This window comes from Peromyscus californicus, unplaced genomic scaffold (genome assembly GCF_007827085.1).
Source record: "Peromyscus californicus insignis strain IS unplaced genomic scaffold, ASM782708v3 Scaffold_17__1_contigs__length_78620276, whole genome shotgun sequence".
Classification (NCBI taxonomy): domain Eukaryota; kingdom Metazoa; phylum Chordata; class Mammalia; order Rodentia; family Cricetidae; genus Peromyscus; species Peromyscus californicus.
In genome coordinates, this window is record NW_026294469.1 from 41,215,718 (window position 1) to 41,243,663 (window position 27,946).

Genomic DNA, 27,946 nt, shown 5'->3' on the forward strand with positions numbered 1-27,946 from the left:
ACTATGTGCTGCTGGGGACTGCTGAGAGTGGGAGAAATCGTCTTCCATTGGGAAAAGCCACCCAACTGGTTATCCAATGCCAGGTGGTCAGCTCTATGTACATACAGGTCACATTATATGGAGGGAGAGGGTTGTATTTATGTATTTAGGAATCTGTGTGTGTGTGTGTGTGTCTGTCTGTCTGTCTGTCTGTCTTTCTGTCTGTCTGTCTGTCTGTGTAACACTAACAATTTAAAGAAATTAAAGAAAAAGAGGCCATGAATTTGAGAGAGGGCAAGGTAAGGGGTTTGATGGTGGAAAGGGAAAGGGGAAATGATGTAATGATATTATAATTTCAAAAATAGAAAAGGCACTTAGACAAGAATATCAACCATACATACGGCTTTAATGTTTTAACTAAAAATGAAATTCAGATCATTTATTTGTAGGTAACAAAATGACCACTTTAGACACTTGAAATCATTTACTCAAGGCATTTTTATATGTAATCATGCAGTTACAGCACATAATAAAAAAGGGTGTGAGAATTCAATATAAAGCCTGTGGCTAGGCATTTGAAATAAAAGCTCCTCAAACAAGTTACAAATGTTTTGACAAATAAAACTTCCAGAAAAAAAAATGGGAGAAACTAAAACTTCATTACAGACATTCTAATACCAAATGACATATGACCGAGTGTGCAGCAAGCACATATTAATTATATATAATATTAAATGTCTGTATCCCGTGAGCTAAGACTTAATGCATTTTACATTCAAGTTCAGATAACTCAGCACCATTTCAGCTTGAAAGCTAACCAAAATCAGTACTCAAAATGGCCTAGAACTTTGGGACTCTGGGAATGAAATTTAAATGGTTGATTTTTTTATGTTATGTATGTAAATTCAAATATGAGGCATATGCAAAAGGGATAGTTTGGTTACTTAATATACTATGAGTAAAATGATTTCTAAAATATTTCCTGACTAAGAATTTAGTATTTTCATACAATCTACTGAAGATTAATGGTCAGTAGGGGAAAACTTTTAGTGAACCCCATTTCCTCTAAATTCTGAGCATAAAGAATGATGTGCACACATGTGCCTAACATTACTTTAAAGAGCAGCACACAACTGTTATAAAGAATGCCCAGGGAACAATTAGATGGAAATTGTAAATTCAGTTCTTATATAAAGTGTGAAGGTTTTCTGCAGCTAGACAGGATATGCCATGGTCCCACTGGAGATGGAATCCACAGTCTCAGGATCACGACACTATGTAGCTGGCAAAGGGTAGACTAAACTGTGTTGCTGTCTATTTTTCACGGCCTTTATTAGTGTAAAAACAAGTTCCTTTTCAGTCTTTGGTGTTCTTTTTGCCATTCTCACCTCTTATTTTAAAAAATCTAGAGTTTAGTATACTAATTTGTCTAAACCAACTAATTATTAATGATCTTGATGGTCCTTTGGAGAACAGATGCCCAAAGGTTAAATACATGAAGTCTTGAGTCATTACTTACAAATCATTTTGAAGTGCTTTAAAATTGTGGAAAGGAAAGAAATGTTTATGAATAAACAGACGTTTAATTGAAAAAAACAATCAACCAAAAAGTCCAAATTACTTTTAAAAGGCAGACATTTCTTGGATTTGAAACATATTTTAATTATTAGAAATACATACATGTATATAATTAATAACTTTTAATTTATGTTTTGAAAAATAAAGTATGGCCATGACAAGTAGCAGTGTTTAAATTTTAAATTCTATAGACATATTTTTAACAGTTAAAAAATGAAATAAGGTGAGCCTAATTTTCATACCTAGCAAGGAAGGGATGGTCTTTCTGTTTTCCAATGTCTATTAGGTAAGTGCTTGGCTTACCTCACATAATGATGACTAAAGAGATAAAGGTCTCATTGAAATTACTATCCTAAATACCTAAACATCGTATTATTAGCCTACTTTCTTTTATAGAGTTAAGAATCTTAATAAGACAAGATGCTAAATCTATGCATGCCAGTCTGGTTCAGTATTAATACTGACAGTAGTTTTAGTTTTGTTTTTAAAAGCACGTATATTAAAATAACTCCATCAGAATGATTATAATTTGAAAGGATCATTCTACAGTCTTAAAACTGAAAAGCAATCTAAGGCAAGGAGGTCCATCAAAGAAGCGACCCCTTGGGTCAGATACCAGCTCAATCTGAGTTACGTCTTCATGTGCTTATGGGCAAATGTGTGCTCAGGCGGATAAGAATCATGTGTACCGCGCTATCCACCCCTAGCAACTTCCCATCTCTGGCCTCTCTCTCCTGCTCCTGCATCAGTAAGTACAGTAGGATGATGAGTGACTGTGACCCTTACAACTCTGTGACACGTAAGGCATGGCTCCAGCTTGCTGAGAAAGGTCTACCTGATACGTTCTGGCACAGGAGGTACCTGACTTGAGATTTTAACGCTGGTGAATGAAGGAAAACTTCAGCTTAAGCACCAGGAACTTAAAAAGTCTAACTTGATTCTTTCTGCACCTTCTGAATTTAAGAGTTTCCAAATCCTTCTGCTGCACAGTTTCACAGTTTGAAGTAAGGTCACAGCGGTCTCGTGGTGGTGTGCAGTCCTGTTTTTTTTGTTTTTTTTTTTTTTTTGCAGAAAGCACCTGCTTCCCTCTTTTTCTCCAACCTCTCAAGTATGCAATGCTATGTGCTTTGCTAATTTGGAACTGTCTTTTGTAGATACACAAAAACATGTACAGCCAATTCCTGAAGAATCTAGGATGATGGTCCTGTGTTGCACACATTAGGTTATCTATTATGGATGATTTCATTTTTTTTTTAGCATTCCCCTTAATAGTTGGACATTTTAGAAGTGTAGTAGAGTTGAAAAAAATCCACAGAAGGTTTTCCAGTATTCTTTTTTACAGTATTTTAAAGATGGTTATAGTGTTAGAGATTCATCATGTAATCTCTATGTCAGCAGTGACTTAATTTTGGCTAACAGTAAAGTATGCTGCAGGGCATAGCAGCTCTACATTGATCACACATGTCATCAAAATGGTTTCCCTATGCTGTTAATCCCCACAATGGTAATGTGAAGATTGCCACATTAGACATATCTGTCAACAGAAGAATGAAGTGGAGAGGGGAATATCAGCCAGTATCAGCCAGAAACTTGGAATTATCTAATTCATTCCAAAACAGAAGTTGACTTGAATCAGAGTGAAATTAAGCACTTAACAGAAAGAAAATTATCTAGTAATTTAAAAATGTAAACATAATTTTATATAGGGATGTAACTATCTGAATACATATATTGCCATCTCTCTGCTATAGAGTAATATTTCGTGACAACAATAGTCATGTATTTGACCCTTCCTCAGCACCAAATGTATCCACTCCTGTTTACACAGTAGGAATATCATTTTAAATTAATCTATATTGAGGCAGATATAAACCCATTATTGCTGTTTTACTGGTTTCTGCATTTTAGAAAACAATCAGTTCAAATTAGGGCTCATTCATTAAAATACCATTTTTCCTTTTGCTCTATCACTTCAAAAGAAGACAAGAAATTTGGGGTTCTTTGAAAGAGCCAAGTAGGCACCTACAAACTTAAGACACCATTAATTCACAAAACAGCATGAATAAGTATTTAAAATTTCCCAAATAATGCTGATTTAAACATTCAAAATCCAGTTATGGTATTTGTTGTGAAAGAGTCCAAACAAAACTTCCTTTGTTATTTGCCTTTTAAAATATGTAAGTCCTTCCTACTGCAGCTAATCTATGTTTTTTCATATTTCCAAACACCAGGCACTGCTTTATCCAATGGGAGCTGGGCTTGCATTCTAATACCTATATTAAGAGAACACATGGGACAAGTTATTAGCAGGATAATATCATGAATGAGTACAACCAATAACATTTTAGTCAGCCTTTTCAAAACTCAATGGAGCAAGTTCCCCCCCCCCCGCCTCCAGCAATAATCATCATGTAAAATTATGATTAGAACATGATTTAACAGTGATTGGAAGAAAAGAGTACGTAATATGTCAATAGCATGGAGTCCATGCCTGATGTACAGTCTGGATGTTTAAAAGGCAAAACAAACAAACAACAACATTAAAAGAAGGAAAAGTCAAGCAGAGCTTATGGAACCAGCACTCAAGCAGGTGAGTTCATTCCAGGGAACAAGAGTACTGCGTCCACCAAGAGGCATAGTCATGGTTTCTGCGCCATCTTGCATTTGTCATTCTCTGCATGCTTCTGGGTGCAGAATGATGCATTAATGGGTAGAGGTAGGAACAAAGACCATGAACTAGGTATGGTCATGTTGAAAGGCTGATCACAGAACCTCATATAAGGAAAAAATGCACTTGCATTCAAATCATAAACCACCAATTTCTAAACAGCAGTTTCTGTGAGGAGAAAGCCCAGTTATGTAGCATGGCAGAAGTAAAAAGGGCCCAAGTCATCTGAGAAGAGTTGGAGAAAAAGGCTCCATGAATGGAACATACCAAATTATTGGGTGGATTTTACATCCCACCAGAATGGTTTCAAATATCTGACCAGCATGAGAAACAACCAGTGAGCTAACAGTGGCATGTCATTAGAGTTAGGAGAGAACTGCCAATAATGACAGCATGAGGTCACACACACTTAGCCATCAGACTGTCCACATGGCTTTATGTGCATTTCACTCCCTTCCTAAAAATGTCAGATTTTTTTTTCATGGCTTCCAGAGAGAAGATCCAAATTCTTAGCCTGCTCTTCTTTTGTCCTTTTGATCTGATCACAGCTGACAAACCCAACCGGAGTTTGCCTTTGCAAACATTGCCTGCAATCCACTCCTGCCAGGAAGTTGCCCATGACTCTGACTCCTTCACACATGCCCTTCCTCAGCACTGCTTTTGTAGTTCTGATCCTTCAAGGCCAAATTCAAATGCTGTTCTAGAGTCACTTCTTTATTTCTTGAGAGACAAAGTAATTCATGAATGAAGTGTTGAGTGGAAGACTGTAGGTGGCAGTTCTCTCCCTGGCCACGGAGATATAGTGGGAACAAGCAATTAGAGTCTGGCCATTTGGGGGTAGGGAAGGATACAATCATTAAAGAAATTTATATGGAATACTTGGAAATTGCTACAGTAAGTCTACAAGGTCTCCATTATACCTACCTATCTTAATATTGCTTTCTGGTACCAGGTTAGGACTTTAAATATACAGTGAAAAGTGACAGTGAGTAAATAAATAGAGAATGAGTTAATAAAAATTAAAAAATGTAAAAGAATCAACCACATTTTAATTTTTATGATAAGTTATTTTAGATTATGAGCCTTTATCCATGCTGAGGCTAACTCCATGCTTGGTGGTCCAGTGACCCAGGCAAGTTTTCTGTACTATTGACATATTCAGAAGAATGTAATTTTCCAATATTTTCTCTTTACTGTCATGAGCCTCATTTATTTATAATAATATGATAATGTTTGTAAAGTACAGATTGACTCCGTTCCTTTATGTAAATAAGAAAAGGATCTTGTGTGAGATAATATGGTGCCTTTAAGCTACCAGTATCTCAGCAATGTCAGTGCAAAGATGATGTATGCTCAGTTATTCCCATGGTCTTCTCACTGTTTGGAAGGAACAACTAGCATAACATGAAGCAGGCAAAGCTTTAAAGGAGTCAGGCAAGACAGGTAGCAACCGGGCAAACCTTCTGTACTTTCCCCTTCATTAAAGAACTTCTGCTTAATATTCATGGGCTGAGATTCCTTTTAAGATTCACAAACTGGTTTCAGGACTCAGGGAATTATGGAGAGAAGACACACACACACACACACATTTTGCAACCAATAAATGAAAGTGTACCTTGAAAAATGCTTTGAATTTCTTTGCATTCCCATCAGGGAGCATGGGGGAAGGGGAGGAAAGCCAAAGACTGTGGCTCCTACAAGCTCACTTACACTGCTTAATGAGCAATTTGTTGGACTGGACTGCTACAGAACTTGTCAGGTAAACAATATATCTTCCCAGGTGAACACTGTACAAGCTGTAGCATGAGTAAAACATTACTGCATCCTCATTCTCTAGTATTGTCAAAAATAATAACATGGATCCTATATTTAATTTTTTTTTTTTTTTTTTTTTTTTTTTTTTGGTTTTTTGAGACGGGTTTCTCTGTGTAGCTTTGCGCCTTTCCTGGAACTCACTCTGTAGCCCAGGTTGGCCTCAAACTCACAGAGATCCACCTGCCTCTGCCTCCCAAGTGCTGGGATTAAAGGCGTGCGCCACCACCATCTGGCTATGACCACCCGGCTATATATTTAATTTTTGCTTTGCTTTATTTGCATGGAAGGTATGGTAGTAGAAGCAAAGGAAATACCAGTGCTGTATAAATCTAGGTGACAAAACTTGTAAGCACCTGCCAGTCTTTCAGCTAATATCAAGTCAAAGTTCCTTATAAAAGAAATTACTTGGCTTGCCAAACAATACTTACGGTGAAATTGTGCAGCCTGAGGCATAGGCATGGTGTCCTGTGTAGCGAATGTCACAGCGTACAACATTGTTACTGTAGTCTGATTCAGGCACCAGGTAGCTGGGGTTTACACTGACCTGGACAACAGAAATAGCATGGTGAACGACTTCCTGTTCATCTTTATATGCATACTCTTATTTCTTCCTATTTCTGTAGAGATGCTGCAGTGAAATTGCTAACAAGGGACTCAGCTAAATAAATAAAAGCAAGAAAAGGAGTCTAAGTAAAGCATGTAGTTAAACACTGTCTATATTACAAAGGAAGTTGTGTAAATTTCTCTGAGCTCTTTTTAAAAACATCATACTCTGGATTGCTTAAAAATTGTTATGAAGGGTGTTCAATTACAATTTTTGTTGTTTTGTTTTTCAAGACAGTGTTTCTCTGTTTAGTCCTTGCTGTCCTAGAACTCTCTTTATAGACCAGACTGGCCTCAAACTCAGACATCCACTTGCCTCTGCCTCCCAGGTACTGGAATTAAAGGTGTGCGCCACCACTGCCCTGCATTTTTGGTTACTTTTAAGACCATGATTATTAAATATTTGAAACCAGAAAAAGGGAGTGTATTGAATTGTCATGGTAAATTACATGTATTCAAAGCTCCTACCTTTAGAATATAGTTTCCAGGTTGTACATCTGTAATATCAATCCACTGGCAGTCTATGTCTGCTGCATAGGTATCATAACATCCGGGACTCAATCCCTGAAATCAGCAAAGTTGTAAAAATTAAATTATAGCATATGGCTAGACAGAGCTAAAACAAACAAACAAACAAACATGATATTATTGGTAAATTAAATCCTAAGTTGGTACCTAGAAGAATTTGGCATAAAAATACTTCTGTTTCATCTCCAATGAGAACCACATGTTTCCCAGTCTTATAATAGCTAGGGCTTTATAGGGACTGCAGTATGAAGTAGTGTGTCTTATTTCACAAGTCACCAGTAGAAAACAGTGTTAAGCAGCAAAATAAGCCTTCACCACAATTCAAGATATTACACCAGGAATAAAGGTCTCATAGCAAATTAGTTCCAATATCCTATCTGTGAACCTCCCTGCAATGACCTTCCTACATTCTGAATGTTCATGGTCTTTTGTCCTGTTTAGCTTTATAGCATTCATCCATTTCTGCTCTACATACTCATCATATTACAGAAATTCCTCAAGGGTAGAGTCTAGTTGCACCCTTGAGAAGCTAACATTTGTTATTATTATGTACCAGAACCGTTTTAAACATATTATATAAAGCCAATTCTCACAACTACATAAGGCAGGTGTATTACTATCTCCATTTTATAGATGAGGAAGCTGAGGCATACTAAGGTCAAATGACTTATTCCAGGGCAAACAGCTAGGGAATGACTGAGTTGGTTTCAAGATTATGTAAACAGGTACCTTTTCTCAACTACCACATTCCCTCCATCAAATAATCGGGGAAATCTTAGTTGAGTCACAAGGATGGATATATGCCCAAACTGGTCAATACTGCATCAGACCACATGCTAAAACGTTCACATCAGCAAGTCAACAGGCGTCTCATAAGGCTGCCAGGAGAAAAATGCCAAGAATATATGCTCCTTGCTTTCATGAGGCTGAAGACATTTTCTCCCACTGGGGGAGATGGATATCTTTTTTTTTTTTATTTTCTTATTTCTTCATGAGAACTTTTAACTGTTGTATTTTCACTCTGATAATCCAAAGTTGATTAAAAGTATATGTTACAATCATTTGAACTCAGAAGTATCATTTAAGATCATCACTCAAGTTTGCTTTGATGCTTAAGGTCATTTTGGTCATCAAAGATAACAAAAGCCTCTCACCATGCTTTAGGGATGGGGGTTTGGCTACATCTGGATTTGGGAAGAGTGAACAATTTTGCTGTCCACAGCACAGGACAGTAGAGACAAGCCAACTCGAAATCACTTGAGTCACAGGAATGAGGACCATAATTGCCTGAGTTCCCACCTTGATCCATTCTCATTTTATGTGTTGGATAGGAAATACAAGAGGAAGAACTTTTGGTCTGATTCTACCACATCATTCTCTGATTCTGGCACCTTACACACTAAGCAGTACTAACAGCTGCCACTACCATTACTACTGTTTCACATATGACTCTAAATTGTGCACTGGATTAGATACCCAAGGAAGATAGGAATAAGTAATGCTACTGTTAAGTGAATAAGTGTTTCAGAAATGCTGAAGTTATCCCTGTTGGCATCCACCCATGATCTCAAAGGTGCAGAATGCTGAGGCAGGAGAACAATTTAAGCCCATGAATTTGACACCGGCCTAGGTCACACAATCTTAAAAGCGCTATATGTATGTGTAAGCACTAATGGCTGACACTGTTACTCTATGATTCACGCACTCACAGAATATGTTAATTTTGAGCTTTGCTTATTTGGACTTGCAAATAAATACCTGAAGTTTACCCAGGCCATTAAGTGAGTAGACATTTCAATATTCAAATTCAAATGTAAAACTAAATTGGAAATATAACTTCATTCTACACTATCTAAATTCATTATTTGGTTTCAGCAAAACATAACGGGTTTGCTACGTTTGGTCAATGAGTATGATGTGACTATTTTTAGTTGTGCATGAATTTAGTATGTAAATTTGTAGTCTTAGAACATGTGGCTTTTATATATAATATATATGCATAAGTTATACTTAGTTATATGCATAAACATTTAGGAACACGACACTAGTATAACAAAACTAACAAAAGTCAACATTAGAGGTCTGTGTGAATTTTTTTCTTTAAGTGATATTTGTTCAAGAGACAACTGAAAAAAAAAAACAGAAACATATAAATCACTTACAATGCAAAACCTGGTGAAGAATTGTTAAGACGTGTACAGAGAAGGATGAACAGAAGAAGAGTTCTCTCCCCAGCAAACAGGGGAGCCTCTGGGGCTGAAACATGAACAACTCCCCACCCAAGTGTTCCATCTTAGAATGAGATGATCAGTGTGTGTCATTTTCTGAATAGGGAAAAGAAGAGCCCCCAGCTTCTCTGGGGGTGATCACAGGATGAGAATGCAATCTCTGAATGGGTACATGCTTAATATATGGTTGGGTTACATCCTTCACTTAAAGCATATGTCCTGCCCCTCCCAACCTATGCTAAGTATAACTGTTTCCCTTTCTAACCACTTTGATGAGCTAAGCCCAAAGGAAAGAAGTATGGTCCACACATGTAGGTCACTAAAAAGCTTCCGGCCACAACCCTGGAATCTGCTCCCCAAGATGACGGCTGTTGATGTCTTTGTGCCCTGGGTAAATGTACATTCATGGACTACTTGCCAAGAGCTGGGCTGGAGTAAAATTATAATGTCTTTTTACAAATGAGGGTTTTGGATGGAAATACCGACATGGCTTTTAACTGACACACATTTTCCAATCCTAAGACATACAATAGTGCTTAGCTCAGCACTATTAAAAACAAATTCATCCAAAGGACATCTGATACCAATTACGCTGTAGGTTTAAATGTACATGTGTGGAGAAAGAAATGTGTCTTTCTATTCTTATTTGCATTATTAGACGTGATGCTGTTTAAAGTACTCTGAAGGAACTGACTTCAACTCCTTGTTCTAACTCTAGGCACTATTCCATAGTAAGCAGGAAGGTAGGAAACAAAATGGTTTTGCAGGTGGGAAAACAGTTCTATGTCGCCAGCAGTTATTTATAGCCAATTAAAGAACCCAGAATGAAGGCAGATGCTTCAAGTCATTCCTTTGTGTGCAGAAAGGAAACTACTTTTCATTGTGTTATGTAGCAAGGATCCACAGTGACCTTCTGTGATCACCAGCAGGGGTTGCGTGGGCAGCTGGAAACACTTTAAAAGCAATTTGCACCACCCAGTCATCTGCCTTTTCCCAATTAATTTCCGCGTTGGTAAGATAACCTCAAAATGAAACAACGGATTTTTAAAAAAAAAAAAAAAAAAGAAGAGGGGGAGAGGAAGGAAATAGCAGATGACTTTGTTTTCCTAGTCTCTGGATATCTGAGGGTTCCTGATGTCCGAGGGCCAGCCTACCTGTGTGTGGGCGGTGCACGCAAAGCGCCTGTGGTACCCGTAGTCACAGGATGTGTCCTCGAGACAGAAGCTTGCTTTGTGGCCTTCAGCCACTCTCCTCTGTGTGTTGGCATCAAGCAGGTCATAGTGGCTGAATTCATCCATGCTGTGGTAATGTCTAATGTCCCACACAACAAAAACACAGCAGTCAGTGGCATGTAGAGGAAACAATAAGGACATTAAGTGACCTCCTTGTCTCATGAATCAAATGGTGTCATGCTCACAAATTAAATCAGGGCAAGTTTATTTTCTTGTTTTTTTTTTTTTAAAGATTTATTTATTTTATGTGTGTGAACGTATTGCCTACAAGTTATATGTGCACCATGTACATGCCTGGTGTCAGAGGAAGTCAGAAGAGGGCTTGAATCCCTTGGAACAGGAGATGTGATATGGATGGTTACAAACCACCCTGTGGGTACTGGAAATCAAACCTGGCTCCTCTGCAAGAGCAGCAAGTACTCTTAACACTGAGCCATCTCCCCAGCTCAACCCCCGCCCCCTTGGTTTTAGACAGGGTCTCCCAGTGTAGCTCTAGCTATCCTGGAAGTTACTCTGTAGACCACGCTGGCCTTGAATTCAGAGATCTACCCACCTCTGCCTCCCATGTGCTGGGACTAAAGGCATGTGCCACCATGCCTGGTCCCCAAGTTTATCTTTTTAAAGAGATATTCATGCTAGATTATTTTTTTTTCAGAAAGGACATAAATGTATCAAAATTGCAAGCTTTTAACTTTACTTCGTGGTAAGGACAGAGTATCTGTTCCTTTCCACAGAGTATCTATAAAGACAATTCATTATCTGCACTTGTATCCTGCGGAGTCTCTCCTGTATTTCTTTGGGCGCCACTGCCGATGTTGCTGATCGGATGCTGATTTCAAACAAGAGCTTTACTCGAGAGGGCTTGCTATGAGAGTCTAGAAACTAGAGTTTCAACATTTTAAAATCTCTTTGGAAATGCAAGGGGGAACAACAGCATGTTTTTCTACCACTATTATTGAAATAGCACAAACTTTCATTTCAAAATAAAGTATTTCTACTTTAATATGCAAATTATGCAGCTAAAGTCTGCTTTTTCTCTATTCATTAAGTAGAAGACTTCTGAGCTCGTCCTCATCTTACATGGGAGAGGGGCAACAATGGGAAAGGGTTTGAATTTCTGTAAGTAGGAGACCACACATCAGGATTTCCTGGCACTGAATAACTGGGCACATTACCTAGGCAAATGATGGCGTAACCACATGTAATTTAAAAATTAAAACCTTTAAATTTAGAAAGGGCAGAGCAACCACTCTGGGGCTGATATGGGCCTTTCAAAAGATGGAAGTGGATCTGCTCCTCAAGTCTGTCTCATGTGTGTTCCATTGAGGATGGTTTCTGACTCCTTTAGGTAAAAGAAGCTGTGCTTTTCTTAAATGCTTGTTAAGGCTGACCAGCTGCGGGTGATCATGTAGATGATCTTATCCATAGCAGATACTTGTACATAATAGTAAATTATGTAAATAGATGATCTTATTTATAGAAGATACTTTTACATAATAATAAGTTCTGTAAATTTACTATTTACATAGATGATCTTATTTATAGAAGATACTTTTACATAATAATAAGTTCTGTAAATTTACTATTTACATAGATGATCTTATTTATAGCAGATAGTTTTACTTAATAGCAAATTCTACGGCAGCCACTGCTATGTCTTTCCACACTTTTTAATGAACCTAACTTAAGTTTCCAATTCAAAAGATAATGGGATTTGGTGGTGAAGGGGCCATCTTTAACGTTTAACATTCTTTGATGACCATCAACCTGTATAGTAAAAGTTCTAAGTACAAATAATAGCAAATCTCTAGCTTTAGGTAAGACACGTGAAGAATCATCTGAAAGATGTCAGAGCGTCCCAGAAGCACTGAGAGGACCGTCCACTCACTGATGACAACTGTGCCACTCCCAGGAATAGCGAGGGCGGCTTGGTAAGAAGTCAGACGTCCCTTGGTTTTTCACTCTTTGGGGAAATCGTAGCAGTACCCTGTGATCATAATCTCGGACATCCGCCCTATATGCTGAGCTGTGAGTTTAGAAACAAACAAACAAACAAACATTAGATCCAGTGAATACCGATGAAAAACAAAACTAGAAAGAACAGCTCACCTTTACACTGCAGTGGCATCCCTCCCCTTCCCCAACTAGCCTCTCAGCTCAAAGAGACCATCCTGAGCTCCCATCCAGTTCTGGAAGAATAGAAACATAGCGACTACCTGGTGAATGAGTGAATGAAGGACAGCAGTAAAAACCTACAACGCTTGAAATTAGGATTTACACTAAAAAAATTATTGACGATACACTCTGCATCTAAAAACTATGAAATTGCTATAGTAATGATCACACGCCAAAAAGATCCATATACATCTATTAATAAATTGATAGATTTAAAATAGTAAGTGGAGAAACACTCTAAAATAGGACCGCTAGCTTTAGATAGATAGCTTTACACTTGACTACCATCAGACAGGGAGCGCCTCTCTACTGTCTTCCAGCACTCAGTGGTGTGGATCATGCAAGACTTGGGAATGAAAATGAGCTTGAAGTTCTTCTTCCCTTAGCCTGACGGTTGTAAAAAAAAGCCAACGTGGAATAAAGGTTCGTATAAACACTTCTGAGATGCTTCTATATTTTTGTAGGTCTGGGTTGGAATACCATTGGTGACCCATTTTACTTAAGGTACCACCAGAACTACACAAGCATCTTATGCTCCCTCTGCTGGTTGCCAGCAGCAAAATCGGAGAATTCCAAGTCCAGAATAGCTATTTTTATTTTGGGAATGACGGAAAACAAAACTCTTGCTCATGGTCTCATACCAAAACAACCCAGTTAATCACGGCCTGAAAGAAATGTGGAATGCAGTCTTTACCAATGGGGGGCGCCACCGTGGCGAACACACCCCAGACCATCGGAGAATAATAGCGAGCGCTTCCTTTCTACTTTTCCCCCTGTGTGGTTGGTTGTTGAGCTCCTGTTTTACAGAAAAATGTTGGCGCCAATGCCGAATAGAAACCTTGGGAAAAGAACCTAAGACCCAGTCTCCAGAACAAGGGTTTTCGCCCCCCTCTCCGGATTTGCGCCTCCCAGTGAGGCGGCACCCATAAAAACATTCCAAATTAACTCTCTATCCAAGTCAGCATGCCCAGGAGGTCACGTCCCACTTCCCAGCCCTTGTCCCACTTCCTGGCCCTTGTCTGCACTGAATAGCGGTCAGAACTAGGCACCCGTGTGATCCCAGGATCAAAATGGGAGCCAGGCTGTGGAAATCCATACCTAGCCAGGCAGTTTTCTTCCGCAGCGCATCTCAGATTGTACATAGACATCTTCTGCACATATGTAGATGCCTGGATGTAGTAGGGGTCCGGCACCAGGTCCGGGAGACCTAAAAATAAGACAAGCAGGTGACCTCTGACCCCAGGTCCCCTCTTTTGTCTCCCTTTGCCCACCAAGTCCGCTGGGTGGGGCTGAGTGTGTGGAAGAACAGGGAACTCCAAAGCTGGGAAGGAAAGGAAAGAAGAGGCTGCTGGAGCCAGGAGCGCGGTTTCCATCAGATTCCAGAGCTGGCGGGGCGGGCGAGGGGTAATTAAGGGGGTCCGGTCGGCCGGGATCGGGGGGGACCGGTCGCGCTCAGTCTGCCACGTCTAGACAGCACCGACCTGCAGCCAGGGTGGCCAGGTGCCTCTCGTGAACCTGGGGGTGCTTACCATACTGGAAGTAACCAGTGCCGTATCCGGGTCGGTACCTGCTCCCAGGCCGGGGCCTCTCATACGTGTCATAGTAGTTATAATAGGGATTGTCGTCGGAGTACTTGTAGGGATTGTAGGGGTCGTCGCCCACCATGCGGTCTACGTGGCTGGGAGGCCTCAGGTTACTGAGCTGCGGGGGCTGTGGCGACGCAGTCCGGTTCCCTGCGCGCCGGGAGGTCCCACCATCGCGGGCCCCCGACGGCGAGAAGCCAGCTTCGAACCAGTGGCGGGCGGCGGGCCGGGGACGGCCGGGGGCGACCCCCGACGGGCTCGGTGTCCGCGCGCGGGCAGAGGCCGTGCGGTTGTCCCGCAGCAGCAGAATGGGCGTGCGCGGCTGCGGGGCGGCGTTGCCGTCGGGGCCCGGGGCCGCCGCGGCGCCGCTGGGGTCGCGTCGCCGCTGCTGCGGCTGGTACTGCGCCCCGAGGCTCAGCAGACTGAACACCTGCCCATTGTTCTCCCATTGGATTGTCTGGCGCCAGGCGCCCGGGGCGGCGGGTGGCTCCCGCGGGGCCTGCGGGGCGCAGCGGAGAAGGGGACAGAGCTGCAGCGGCCCCAGCAGGAGCACGGTCCAGGCGAAACGCATGGCTCTCCCGGCGAGTCCTTTCTGCGGGGAGGAGGACGTGGCTGGGAGAGAGTGAAGACGGGGCTCAGATCCCGCGAAGGAACGAGACCTCTTCGGGGCCGGGAGGAGGGCGAGGCGCGGGGATGGGTCGCAGTGAGCCGTGCCAAGGGCGGACGGCAGACCCTGCCCCCCAGCCCAGGCCGCCGTCGGACGTGGCACCCCCTTTCCCAGTCCTGGAAGACGACGACGGGGAGCAGCGGCGCACGACGGTCGGTCCCGGCGAGCGCACAGTGTCTGGAGTGGAAGAAGGGGAGAGATTTTAAACTTTCTGACAAGTTTGCAGTTACACAAGCCGTTCTGGCCCCGCTCGCTGCCCCTCCGCTATTTGTTCACGTAATGCGATTGGAAACGTGCGAGGCGGACAGCTCCTCCACTCTGCCCCTCCTCCCCTCTCCGCCCCACTCCCCTCCTCCCCAGACACGTTGCACAGGGAGAGTTAAGGGGAAAGAACAAAACGGAACACACATCCTGAGACACACTCGACTTAATCTGGGCCGAACATGCAGGAATTTCAAAAGACTCAGACAGGCGAAGGCAGCCAGGCCATGGGCCCAAGCCAAAATATGCATGAAGAAAAATGCTATTAGGTCACCAGCCCGGGAGAGGCGGGAAGTCAAGAGGTGGGGAGGGCGGTGGGGCCAAAGTGTGCGTGCTGGGATGGGGGAGGTTGTGACTAACGCTTATCCATAAAGAAGTTAACCAGACGAATTTCCTAACGTACACTCACCCCGCTTTTATGGGAAGCGCCCTCAGCAAATAAACCCCAGGATATCAAATTTTGTTTTTCTGGCTGTAGGTAATATGAGAAATGGGTTACAAATCTGTTTCCTACAGTGAGAATTTTAATAACCAAAGTGAAAATTTACAGGGAACAAAGTGTAGTGAATAAGCCTCTCTCTCTCTCTCTCTCTCTCTCTCTCTCTCTCTCTCTCTCTCTCTCTCTCTCTCTCTTCAAATAACCGGCCCAATTTGCACTTTAAGTGACGATGAAGAATTCTTTCATCCCTACTGTGTACGGGAAAGCTAGAAGAAGGGCAGGAGAGTGTTCAAGGACATCTTCAAGTAGACGGTTCATTTGACTTCTTTCTCTTTCTCCCCTGTGTCTAGTAAGGAGGTTTGACTTCACACGTTAAAATCAAATTACCAATATTAAAGGTTGAAATTCAATAAAGTATTCAGCAGCTTTTAATTCCTCTTCCAGTCTAAACAAAGGTGTTCTAAGAGAAACAGTCTTTGAGTTCCGAGTTCACTACGAAGAAGACGGTAGGTGTGGCTGGCCAGGAGAATGAGTCGGAGGATAGTCTGTAACTGGACAGAGATGCTTAATAGACCAACTATTCACATCCCACTCAGGGTCTGGGAAACTCTGAACTGAATTCAAAGAAAAATTGCTACTAAGTGGCCCTTTTAAACTACTAGGCAAGCCAGAATTTAGTATCCACTTTATTGGTCCCATCACTGAGCTGTTGTCTAGACACTTCAATCTCACCTCTTAGACTCCGTGTTTTCATAACTGATCACCCCACGAGGTGGTTTGGTGGACATCTACTAGTCTGACGGCTTGATACCCGTTTTCCTTCCTTTTCTTTCTGTTCTTCAGGAAACTGCCCAGAACCTCTAACCACCCCGTAGTGAGGTTGGACTGACAAGGCATTCATGAGACTTCTTCACTTCACGAACTGGTCACAAGATCTGAGTTCGTTCTAATTAAACTATCTAAATGTCAAGTTGGTCACATGGTGAACATTATTTCTCCTCCCACTGCTAGAAAAGGTTCTGGCTCTTCAGCATTTCCTTCAGATTTTCTATTGCAATCTTTTGTGGACTAACATAGTCAGTTTCTGTCATCTGCCACAGGAGAATCCTGACTGACAGAGGGGGTTGGCCTGCGGCTTTCAGCTAGTTAAATCACATGACCCAGAGTCCAGGGTAAGGAGTCTGACTTTTTGAGTCAAGTTAGATGGACCACGTACCTTCCTTGGTCACCAAGGGATATGACACAGAGTTTTGCCCACATGTGGTAAATCTACAGCCTAGATGATGAGGATAAACTTTAAGTACAAATTCACTCACCACAAGTCAGCAGTGAATTCTTTTCTGAACAAAACCATCTCTAAGATAACACTAGTTGTCATTTTACTGGCTGGCTAGAAGGATTAAAATTAACTACTGGATTTCTCTAGACTTTGTAAGAGAGATAGAGGGAACAAAAGGGGAAAAAAGGTGTCTATAATTTGGATGGACAGATGACATTATAAGGGGAAACAGAAAGAGATTGAGTATCGTTACCTTTCATCTGAAAAAGGCTCTACATCTGCCCATGAACAGTTTACCTCCAGAACAGAATGGCTGGGCACAGTTATCACTTGACCACAGGTTTCTGAGGGAAGACCTTTGCTGTGGCTGTCAAATTAAAGTGGCTCCTATTGGGAGGGTAGAAAGTTTGTCCTGGATCTCAGTTAGCTTGCCTTTGTTTCCAGGTCTGCTGCTTGGTTGGAGGGGGAGGAAAAGAGAGGAAGAAGGGAGAGGGGGAGGGGAAAGGGGAGAGGGGGGAGGGGAAAGGGAAGAGGGGGAGGGGAAAAGGAGAGGGGAAGGGGAAAGAGGAGAGGGGGAGGTACATGGGGGAAGGAAATGCTTCTCTGCATATTTTTTCTGGTTCTTAGCACTTTGTCAGATTTAACAAATAATCCAAATCCTCTTCAAAGTATTCTTCCAAGTTTCAAAATCTCTGATTTTCTTGAATATCCACTTATTCTATTTTCAATTCAATCACTGCAATATTGCATTATGGCCATTAATATTGAAAAAAATTTCTCGAATTGGACTTTAAAATATTGGGTAATTTTTGTGTATGTATAACATGGAGCCTACAGAAGATGATGTTCACTTTTTAAGTATTTTCTATCAGTGAAATTCCATTACACATTTATTTGTTTTACAGAATCTCATACACACATTTATGCTTTGCAGGATAGTGTGCTATATAGGTGACTTGTAAACATGATCACTAAACGCTCACAGCGGACGAGGCTCATCATTTTCTCCCAGTTTGCTTCAAAAGATTTAAAACCGGTTCATGAAAACAGAAATAACAGCCCAGAACAATCACAATGCACTTTGCTTATTTTCTTTATTAATCACACACATATGAACATATACACACAACTTCATGGGTGGGGGATATGTAACCCACTGGCACACACTCTAAATGCCATAAAAGGGGAAAAAAAAGTGCATTTTCTCCCTCTTTCATTTCCTCCAAACTCTCTTGCTTAAGACTGAGCTATCTGGGAGAAAAAGAAAAGAAAACATGTGGCCACCACATTGAGGACAATAGGAAGTGTTTGCCACCATGGGGTGATGCCATGTAGCCATGCATTGTGCTCTTTTCTTAGAGGCAAAACCACGCTTTTCAAAATTAGACAAACCAGTTTTCTTCCACTCAAAGCTGAAACTAATAAAAAATAATACTAGCAGCAATTATAATGATGACAGTAACTGTAGCTGCATCAAGGTGTCCCCAGCTCTTGTAAGATGAACAGTTGATCCCAAGAGAGCAGCTTTCTGTGGACAGATCTATGATTTATAACAAAAAAGAGGGAATCATCTCAACCCATCCCCCACTTTTTTTTTTTTTTAGCAAGGTTCTATTTCTACCAAGAAATAAAAGTCCCATCCGACTCAAGTAAGTTCTTACCCAAGCTGCGCGTACTTCTTCCCTTTGGCTCTCTGAGCAGCAGCAAGGCGGCAGTCAGTGAGAACAAGCCCCTGAGGAAAGGCTTCAAGACGGGAGCCAAGAAGAAACTGGTTGGTCCATTTTCTAAGGAAGACTGGTATGATGTGAAAGCTCCACCTATGTTCCAGTTTAGAAACACTGGAAAAACACTAGTCACAAGGACCCAAGGAACCAGAATTTCATCTGATAGCCTCAAGGGTCGTGTGTTTGAAGAGAGCTTTGCTGATCTACAGAGTGACAAAGTTGTATTTAGGAAATTCGAGCTAATTACTGAAGTTGTTCAGGGCAAAATAAAAAAAAAAAAAATGTCTGATTAACTTCCATGGCATGGATCTTACCCAGGACAAAATGTGTTCCATGGTCAAAAAGTGGCAGACTAGACCATGATTGAAGCTTGTGTTGATGTCAAGACAACCAATGGTTCTTTGCTCCTTCTGTTCTGTGTTGGTTTCACTAAAAAACGCAACAACAGCCAGACATGCAAAACATCCCATGTGCAGCCCCAGCAGGTCCTCCAGATCTGGAAGAAGATGATAAAAAGGCAGAAGAAACCCAAGTTCGAATTGAGAAAACTCAGGGCGCTCTGTGGTGAAGGTGGAAGTTCTGGAAAAACTACTGATGATGAGACAGGTGTGAACTGATGCATACGAAGAAACTGTTGAAAACCCAGACTTCCAATAGTGACAAATAAAAGGTCCTATTTGTGAAAAAGGAAGAGAGAAAGAAAAGTCAAAAGGCTGTGCCTCCAGAATTTGCTAGGTAAGTTTATATTCACAGGATATGGAATTATTCAGAAAGTTAAAACTGTAAAGCAGAACCAGAACGATAACTCTATAACCAAAGAACCAATGTGTGAGCCTCGATTCTTTTGTTTGGGGACTGGAGAGGTGGCTCAGAGGTTTAGTGCACTTCCTAATCTTCCAGAGAACCCAGATTGGTTTTTCTGCACCAATCAGCCTGCTCATAATCACCTGTAACTCCAACTCCAGGGAATCTGGCTCTCTTCTAGTCCCTGTGGACAACTGCACGCGTGCGCGCATGCGCGCGCACACCAATAAATAAAATTGAAAAAGTACGTGGCACAGGAAGTACATTCGAATCTTGTTCTTCAGTGAAGTTCATGGCTTGTGTGAAGTTCATTGTAACCCTGTAGTCCTAACACATCGAAGGGAAGCAAGCAGAGGGAGCGGAAAGTCCACATGAAAATGTTAGAGAAAAGAAGCAATTATGCCATCTTACGTAAGAGGAGTGGGCGGGAGAGTGGGAGGAAGGAATTGATGATCAGAAAAGATAACCAGAAAAAGTAACAGAGTGAAATACAGAACCCCGACATTTTCTAATTAGAGTAGAAGGGGACCGGTGAGTGGACTTGAAAGCTAACAGGGACTTTCCACTCCTTTCTCTCCATCCTTGCTGTCTGCCACATGCCACTTCCAGGTATTCACCCAAATATAAAAAGTAGACAGTTGGTACACATTTGTCTGTGTGTCAAGACCGAACTAAAAAAAGAAAATAAGTAAACAAACTGGCTAGAAATAGCCCAGAAAGAATGAATTTTAAATATATCTGGCTGGGTTACCTAGCCCCTTGGGCCACCTAAGGAAGGGAAAAGTGGAATTGAAGTCTGGGGAATAGAAAAGCATTCTATTCTGCTGTCTTTAATGGATCTCCGTATGAGATTACATAAAGAATGCTAGTCTAGCAAAACAGAAAAGTGGGGAGAGAGGAAGGACCTCAGGGTGAGGAGAAAGGACCTTTGAAACACAGTGAGTCAGTCAAAGTAATTTGTTTATATTGACCAAAAAAATAAAGTGTCAGCCAGTTGGCAAAATCATTCCTAAGTGAAGTCCAGGTAATTTGATTGGGCTAGTTGACAGCCTAGTGACAAAAAAAAAAAAAAAAAAAAAAAAAAAAGTCAATTGTAGGTGTTACAGGGTGTGTCAGGGTTGTTTCTATTAGTGATAGGAAAGGTTGTGCAGCAAGGTCTGAATCTCGGCTTCTTTGCCCCTCAACTCTCCCTACAGTCCTCCACACTCACTGCCCATCACCCTGAAAGTTATTTATTCTCACATTATCCAGTCATGATCTTCTGCTATGCAGGAAGGTGCATCATGAAGACACTTGTTCTTATCTCAGGCACCTCTATCATCTGCGATTTCCCCAACAGGCATCTCCTTGCTTTAAATGAATTTGTTGTGCACAGCTCTCCTTTGAAGTCCAAGGGGAGCATGAGATCACAAATTACTAACACTGGAATGGGAATTCCATGGAACTTGTCCTATACGATGATGCTCTAAGAACATATGAAGGTGATCTGTGTGTTTGGGGTGAAGACAGAATGGAAAGAAGATGTGGTGTGGCTATGAAAGAGAAAACCCATTTCCTAATTGTGCTTGAGAGAAGCCATGAGGCCTTCTTAATTTCAGGTTGAACTTAGAACTTTGCATATTCTGAGCCAAATCCTCAGCCAGTGAAGATCTTTCAAAGAAGGCCAATTAATACTGAAACTATTAATAATGAGGATCTCTGCTTCTTACCATTGTGGCAGCATTCAATATGCTTTAAATGCACTGACCCATTTTTATCCTCATTACAATCTTGTGACATGCTTTTTTATATTTTTGTTTTATGGATAAAAAACAATCCCAAAGCTTTAGAAAGATTAAGCAACATGCTTACTAAATACTGGCACTAAATACTAACTTTTGAACCTAGGTCTATGTTGTCAAAAACCACAATACTGAGTTCTACCATGGGGCGTAGAAAGAAGGGAAACAATTGCTTCTTTCATCTTATTTCCTTTTGTTTAATTGCTGGAAGAAATAAGCCAAATGATTCACTCAAGACTACATGGCAGTGAGATTGTGGCCAGGCCAATTAAATTACAAGGCTGGCAATGACTATCACCCTCCTGCCTACGACTTTGGGATCAGTCTGATATGCAAATGGCTGAAAAGTGACTATGAGTAGAAATAACATGGGTGAAGGGGGCAGACAGTCCCTGCAGTGTGCAACAGTGAGTCCTTGAGCAAATTACTTAACTATTATGAGTCTTGAATTTCTCCACCAAAAATAAAAGTAATAAAACTCATCTTGTAGGGCCGTTGTTAGCATGAAATGTTTATAAGTGCACGACAGAGAATCTAGCTCCTATTAGGCACCATGCAGAGGGTAATTGGCATTACTGCTTGGTATTTGAATGGTAGAATTTAAATGGAGACAAAGAGTCTCTGTACACAAACTATCATGTTGAAAAGTGTTTTCTATAAACGTGGAGAAAGAAGCTATTATTTGTTTTTTCAAATATTTTTGTTCTTTGACAATTTCATATATGTGTATTTTGAATTTTGGTGATTTTCAATCTCTCCCATTACTCTCATTTGTCTCCTCTTTCTCCTACTGAAAGCCTTCTTTTCCCAACAAGCTAGCTCAGTGTTCCTCCTGTTTTGATGGTGTGTGTGTGTGTGTGTGTGTGTGTGTGTGTGTGTGTGTGTGTGTCCCACTGAGTTTAATTAAGGTTGCTTGTATGAGCATGAGTGAGATTATCTACAGGAACATGGGCAAGTTACCATTGGCTACACCACTAAAGAAAAGAACACCCATTATCTGACCACAGTCCCTCAGTAAGGGGACCTTGTGAGCTCCTTCCTCATGGTTGACGAAACAGTAACAGGCGCCATCTTGTGAAGGTCGTCTGTGGATATTGACAGTTGCAGTGAGTTCATGAATGTAATGGTCATGTCCAGAAGGCACTGTTACACAGTCCTTCTCCCCAACCTCCGGCTCATACATCCTTCTGCCTCCTTCTCTCTGCCTTCTCAGAGACTTGGAGGTGATAAACAGATGTCTAGTTTATGGACAAGTACACCTATGTCACTTATTCTCATCACTTTGACCGGTCGTAACTCTCTGCAGTAACCTCTATCCACTACACAAAGAAGTGGACTGCCTTCTGAAGGCAGTTGAGTTTTGTTACCTTGAAAGAAAATTAAGGTATAAATCAATGTTAATTATGAATTAACATTATATTGATCTATTAGTCACATAAAATAAGATGCATAATTTTCAAGTATATGACTTGGTGAATTTTAGCAATACGTATGTCAATATATCCAGGGCTATAATCAAGACATTGAATATTCCCATAAACTCCCCTGCCCCCAGCTCACTCCATTCCAACCCACTAAACCACAGCTCTGATTTTTTTTCAGCTTATATTGGTTTTATCTACTCTGGAAGTTTTCCTAAGTGGAAATCACACAAAGATTTCTTTTGTGTCTGCTCTTTTGCTCAGGAGTATGTCTGTAAGGTTCATCCATACTATTGTTCTATATGCAGCTCATTCATTTTCTTTACATCAATTCATGCTACAAACGCTTCATCATTTCTTTTTTTTTTCATACCAGGTTTATGGATAAAGCTGCTGTGAGTATTCACCTACAAATTATTCTGTGCATGGACTTTCATGGCTTTTTGGGTAAACAGTTAGAAATAGAATTACTACATCTTTAGAGCACTTACATATTTAACTATGTGAGGACCTGTCAAATGTTTTAAGTATTCCTTTTTTATTCTTCACTCATACCACTCAGAATTCAGTTGCATTCTTCTATTTCCTTGCTGTCATTTTTACGTTTATTTATTTATTTTGTGGGTGTGTATGTGTGGGCACACACATGTTGCATTGTGTACGTGGGGGTCAGAGGACAGCTGACCTCCAGAGGTTGGTTTTCTCCTACCTTGTGTGTTCATCAGGCTCTGTGGCAAGTGCTTTTACTCGCTCAGCCATTTTTCCAGCCCCTGTTATTGTCATTTAATATGAATTTCCTTAATGGTTTTGAGTATTTTCAATGTGCTGCTTCACCTAGGTTACATGTTTGTGATGTATCTATACAAATTTCCTTTATGCCAATTACATCCTATGGATTTTCTTGGATTGTAGAAAGGCTTTTAAAGTAGATTCTGGCTACAAGACTCATGAGACATACATTGTGAGCATTAACTGCATCTGTGAGATTAACCATTTCCTTTTTTAAATGACCTCTTTTAAAACTAGATGTCTATAATTTTGATAAACATCTAGTTGTCAATTTTATTTTCTTTTGTGACTAATGTTTTTTTTTAATTCGGAAAATTTTATTCCAGTCCAACATCTGAACAACAAACATAAAGCTGTCAATTTTATTTTCTTTTGTGACTAGTTTTTTTTTTTTTTAATTCTGAGAAATTTTATTCCAGTTCAACGTCACAAACATTATTGTTCATGTTTTTGTCTGAGAATTTTCTAATTTAATTTCATGTTTAGGTTTATAACCCTTTCAAAACATTTTTATATATAACAATAGGTAAGAGTTAAGGCTTATGGTTCTCTACATGAACATAGTTGATCCAACACTTTTGTTGTAGAGATTACTCTTTTGCTAGACAGATTTTGTCAAAAATCAGTATGTCTGTTCTAGTTTCATTCTGCTCCTGTGATAAAACACTGACCAAAAACTACTTAAGGGAAAAAAGGATTTATTTGGCTTACAAAGGCAGGTTCCCAATATTTGAGGGAAATCAGGGAATGAACCCACAGCAGGAGCTTGAAGCAGAAACCACGGAAGGAAGAAAGCTGCTTGCTTCCCCCACCTTCTGGCGCCTTCACTCATAGGCTCATGCTTAGATAACTTTCTTATATAGTTCTGGATTAGCCAGCCCACAAATCAGCCCTCCTATTAACAATCAAGGCAATCTCCCACTGTAGTGGTTTGAATGAAACTGTTCCCTATAAGCTCTGCTGTTTAAATACCTAGTCACCAGTCGGTGGCTCTGTTTAGGTAGTGTCATGATTTGAATGAGAATGGCCCCCATAAGCTCATATATTTGAATGTTTGGTTCCTAATTAGTGAGTTGTTTGGGAAGGATTAGGAGGTGTGGTCTTGTTGGAGGAAATGTGTAACTGGGGTTGGGCTTTGAGGTTTCAAAAGCCCATATTAGGACCAGTCCCTATCTGTCTGTCTATCTATCTATCTATCTATCTATCTATCTATCTATCTATCTATCCATCTATCTATCCATCTGCATCCTTTCTGTAGATCAGAGCTCTCAGCTACCGCTCCAGCATCATGCATGCCTGTCTACCACCATGCTTTCCACTGATTATGGACTAACCCTCTGAAACTGTAAGTAAGACCCCAATTAAATGCTTCCTTTTGTAAGTTACATTGGTCATCATGTCTCTTCAGAGCAATAGAGCAGTAACTAAGACAGGTAGTTTTAGAAGATATAGACTCACTAAGAAGTATATTACAGATCTTGAAGTTTCAAAGCCACATAATCATTCCCAGCTCCTTCTCTAGTTCATGTTTATAGTTTGAAGATATGAGAACCCTCAGCTTCCTGATCCAGTCTCCACACCTACATGCTGCCATCATGGACTCTTATCCTCTAGAACTATAAGTCCAAATAAACTCTCTCTTCCATAAGTTACCTTGGTCTTGTGTTTTCTTACAACAATAGAAAAATAACTAGTATTCCCACAGACATTCCATAGGCCAATCTGATCTATACAAATCCTTAATCTGAGGTCCTCTGTGCTCCAGGTGATTCCAGGTTGTGTTGTGCTGTCAATAAAACCAACAGGATAATGCTTTATAGTGTGGATATGTTTCTAGTTCCTGTACTCTGTTTACAAATATGTTTACTTATTCTTATACCAAAACCACACTGTCCTGCTTATTGTAGCTTATTGTAATCTTGAAATCATGTTGTGAAAATATTCCAACTTTATTTTTTTTCCAGTAGTGTTCTGTTTTAGGTCCTCTGTATTTATACACACACCCCCCCACACACACCCACACACACACACAAAAGAGTCTGATGATTTTCATTTTTAAAAGCAACTAGAATTTTGACTGAGACTGACTTGAATCTATGGAACAATTTGGAAAATTTGCATCTAAGCAATATAAATATATATCAATCAATGAGCATGGCATATCATTCCATTTATTCAGGTCTTAAACTTCTCTCAGTCATGTTTGAGTACTTAATATATAATACGTATACATATTTCTTACTAGTATTATTCCTGAGTACTTTCTTTGCACAAAAGCTATGGACTTAGTTACTTTTCTGTTGATGTGATATACATTATGACCAAAACCAACTTGAAGAGGAAAGAATTTATTTGCTTTACATATTCCAATCACAGTCTGTCATTGAGAGAAACCAGTACAGGAACTCAAAACAGGATCCTGGAGGCAGAAACTGAAGCAGAACCACGGAAGAATGCTGCTTACTAGCTTTCTCTACATGACTCCTCACTGCCCAGAGTAGGCTGGGCCCTCTTACACTAGTCACTAATTAATAAAAAATACACATATTCACCTACAGGTCAGTCTGATAGAGGCATTTTCTCAACTGAGGTTCCCTCTTCTAAGATGACTCTACCTTGCACCATGTTGACACAAAACTAACCATTACCATTGGTCCCTTGTCAATTTGATACATGAATATATCACTATTAAAACCATAACCTTTTTTCTATTTATTCCCAAGATTCCTTGTTATTATTTATTTATTTATTTATTTATTTTTCATGACAGGGTTTCTCCCCTGTAGTTTTGGTGCCTGTCCTGGATCTCACTCTGTAGACCAGGCTGGCTCGAACTCACAGAGATCCGCCTGGCTCTGCCTCCCAAGTGCTGGGATTAAAGGCGTGCGCCACCCCCGCCCGGCTCCTTGTTAATATTATAACATAAAGTGCAGTGTAGCTTTAAATATCACAATCCTTTTTTAAAAATTCAAACACTAAAAGTTTAGTCTCTTTAAAATATCCAATACCCCACTAGAAGTCCAAAGTCTTTTAATTGTGGGGTCCTGTAAAATCAAAACCAACTGAAATACTTTCTTACTCCAAAAAAGGACTAAGTCTCAGTCACAATCAAATCAAAGCAAAACCAAATTCTTAACAGTGTAAACAACTCAGTATCCACTGTCTTGGATTCATTCAAGATCTTCTGGGTTCCAAAGGACTTGAACAATGGCACTTTTCTGGCTCTGCCATCTGCAGGCACAGATGGCTTGTCTTACAGGCTCAGGCCAGCTCTATTCCTTACCAACTCTGTCCTTGATGAGTGTCTCATGGTCCCAGTGCCTCCAACATGCTGGGGTCTCCACTGCAAGTGAGGATGCTCCTTCACCAATATTCTGGTTAAATTATGTCTATTCACTCCAAAGTGATTAAATACTTACGTTTCCATACTGAGACAGCTGAAGGGACTTTGCATTTGGCACACTAATAAATGTGTAATATATGTTCATTGAAACCGTGCTGGGCTAAACTGGCTTCTTTTTATAGAATCTAATCCTGCTACATGGTGCAAAGCTTCAGCTTCTTCTTTCCGACCCCTTGAATCCCAAGTCTTCGCTGCAATGGAGGCTGAATCGTCACCATTGGCCTCTCCTGGCCTCTTACAGTGCTAAGCTTCAGCTGGTCACCATGACCCCTTCAATTATGCGGCTTCTAGTCTGCTAACCTGGGCTACATGGCGATTCTAGTCCAGCTACGGAGTTCTGTCTTTTTCTTTCTAAAGACAATTTAGGGTCCCCTACTGCTGTCTGATGGATTCTATTCCTGCCTACGTCACCAGGCTCAATCACTGTCACTCATCTTCCCATCAGCAATCATGTGTTCAGTGTCTTATTTTCCCAGCAAAAGTGTGATTTCTACGAGAGTTAAAGCTTTATCAATATATATTCACCCAGGGTGATTTACTTCCATCTGTGAGAACTATGGTTGCTTTTACACATTGTCTAGGCAACAAGTAATACCTGTTCTTAATACAGGTTTAAAAGCAGTAATCATAAAGCATTTGTTCTGGGCCAGCATGGTTTCAATGAACATGTATGACACTCTCAGCATTAGTGTGCCGAATGCAAAGTCCCTTTAGCTGCTTCAGCATTTAATCACTTTGGAGTAAATAGACATAATTTAACCAGAATAGAATAGTGAATGGCTACTCCAGAGAGGTCTGGGGCTCAAGCAACACATTAAAGTGACAAGGTCTTGGCAGAGGGAAATGGGCAATATCATCCAGTGTTTGACCACACTGATCTATCTGGTTTTAGTTGTGCCCTCACATTTACATATTCCCAAAATCTACATGTTTCTTAGTTCAACAGAAGAAGGCAATGCAACTTATTATAGAAAGGTTTTTATGGTAAA

General features: G+C 40.6%; 1 protein-coding gene and 1 pseudogene across 2 annotated transcripts; one reads left to right on the forward strand and one right to left on the reverse strand.

Annotated features, from left to right (window-relative positions):
- Positions 1-366: 366 nt before the first annotated feature.
- On the reverse strand, positions 367-15,066 carry Lox (lysyl oxidase). Of its 2 annotated transcripts, XM_052742181.1 has the most exons (7): positions 14,336-15,066; positions 13,905-14,013; positions 12,520-12,657; positions 10,554-10,710; positions 7,112-7,207; positions 6,469-6,584; positions 367-3,830 (listed from the first exon to the last, which is right to left on the reverse strand). In XM_052742181.1, the coding sequence occupies exons 1-7, from the start codon at positions 14,958-14,960 to the stop codon at positions 3,824-3,826; spliced, it is 1,248 nt and encodes a 415-aa protein (XP_052598141.1). In that variant the 5' UTR covers positions 14,961-15,066; the 3' UTR covers positions 367-3,823. The 2 variants fall into 2 exon arrangements, with proteins under 2 accessions (XP_052598141.1, XP_052598142.1); XM_052742182.1 differs by lacking the exon at positions 367-3,830 and having other exon boundaries at positions 6,465-6,584.
- A 919-nt stretch (positions 15,067-15,985) lies between these two features.
- On the forward strand, positions 15,986-19,376 carry LOC128113093 (40S ribosomal protein S3a-like; annotated as a pseudogene).
- Positions 19,377-27,946: the final 8,570 nt, after the last annotated feature.

What these genes read in the sequence shown, in the direction of transcription:
- Lox (XM_052742181.1), bottom strand. Translation starts at nt 14,960, where the DNA reads ATGCGTTTCGCCTGGACCGTGCTCCTGCTGGGGCCGCTGCAGCTCTGT. An exon ending in CACTGGTTACTTCCAGTATG is followed by an intron (nt 14,014 to 14,335) that starts GTAAGCACCCCC and finishes TCTTATTTTTAG; the next exon opens with GTCTCCCGGACCTGGTGCCG. An exon ending in CTGGAAACTATATTCTAAAG is followed by an intron (nt 6,585 to 7,111) that starts GTAGGAGCTTTG and finishes TCTGTTGTCCAG; the next exon opens with GTCAGTGTAAACCCCAGCTA.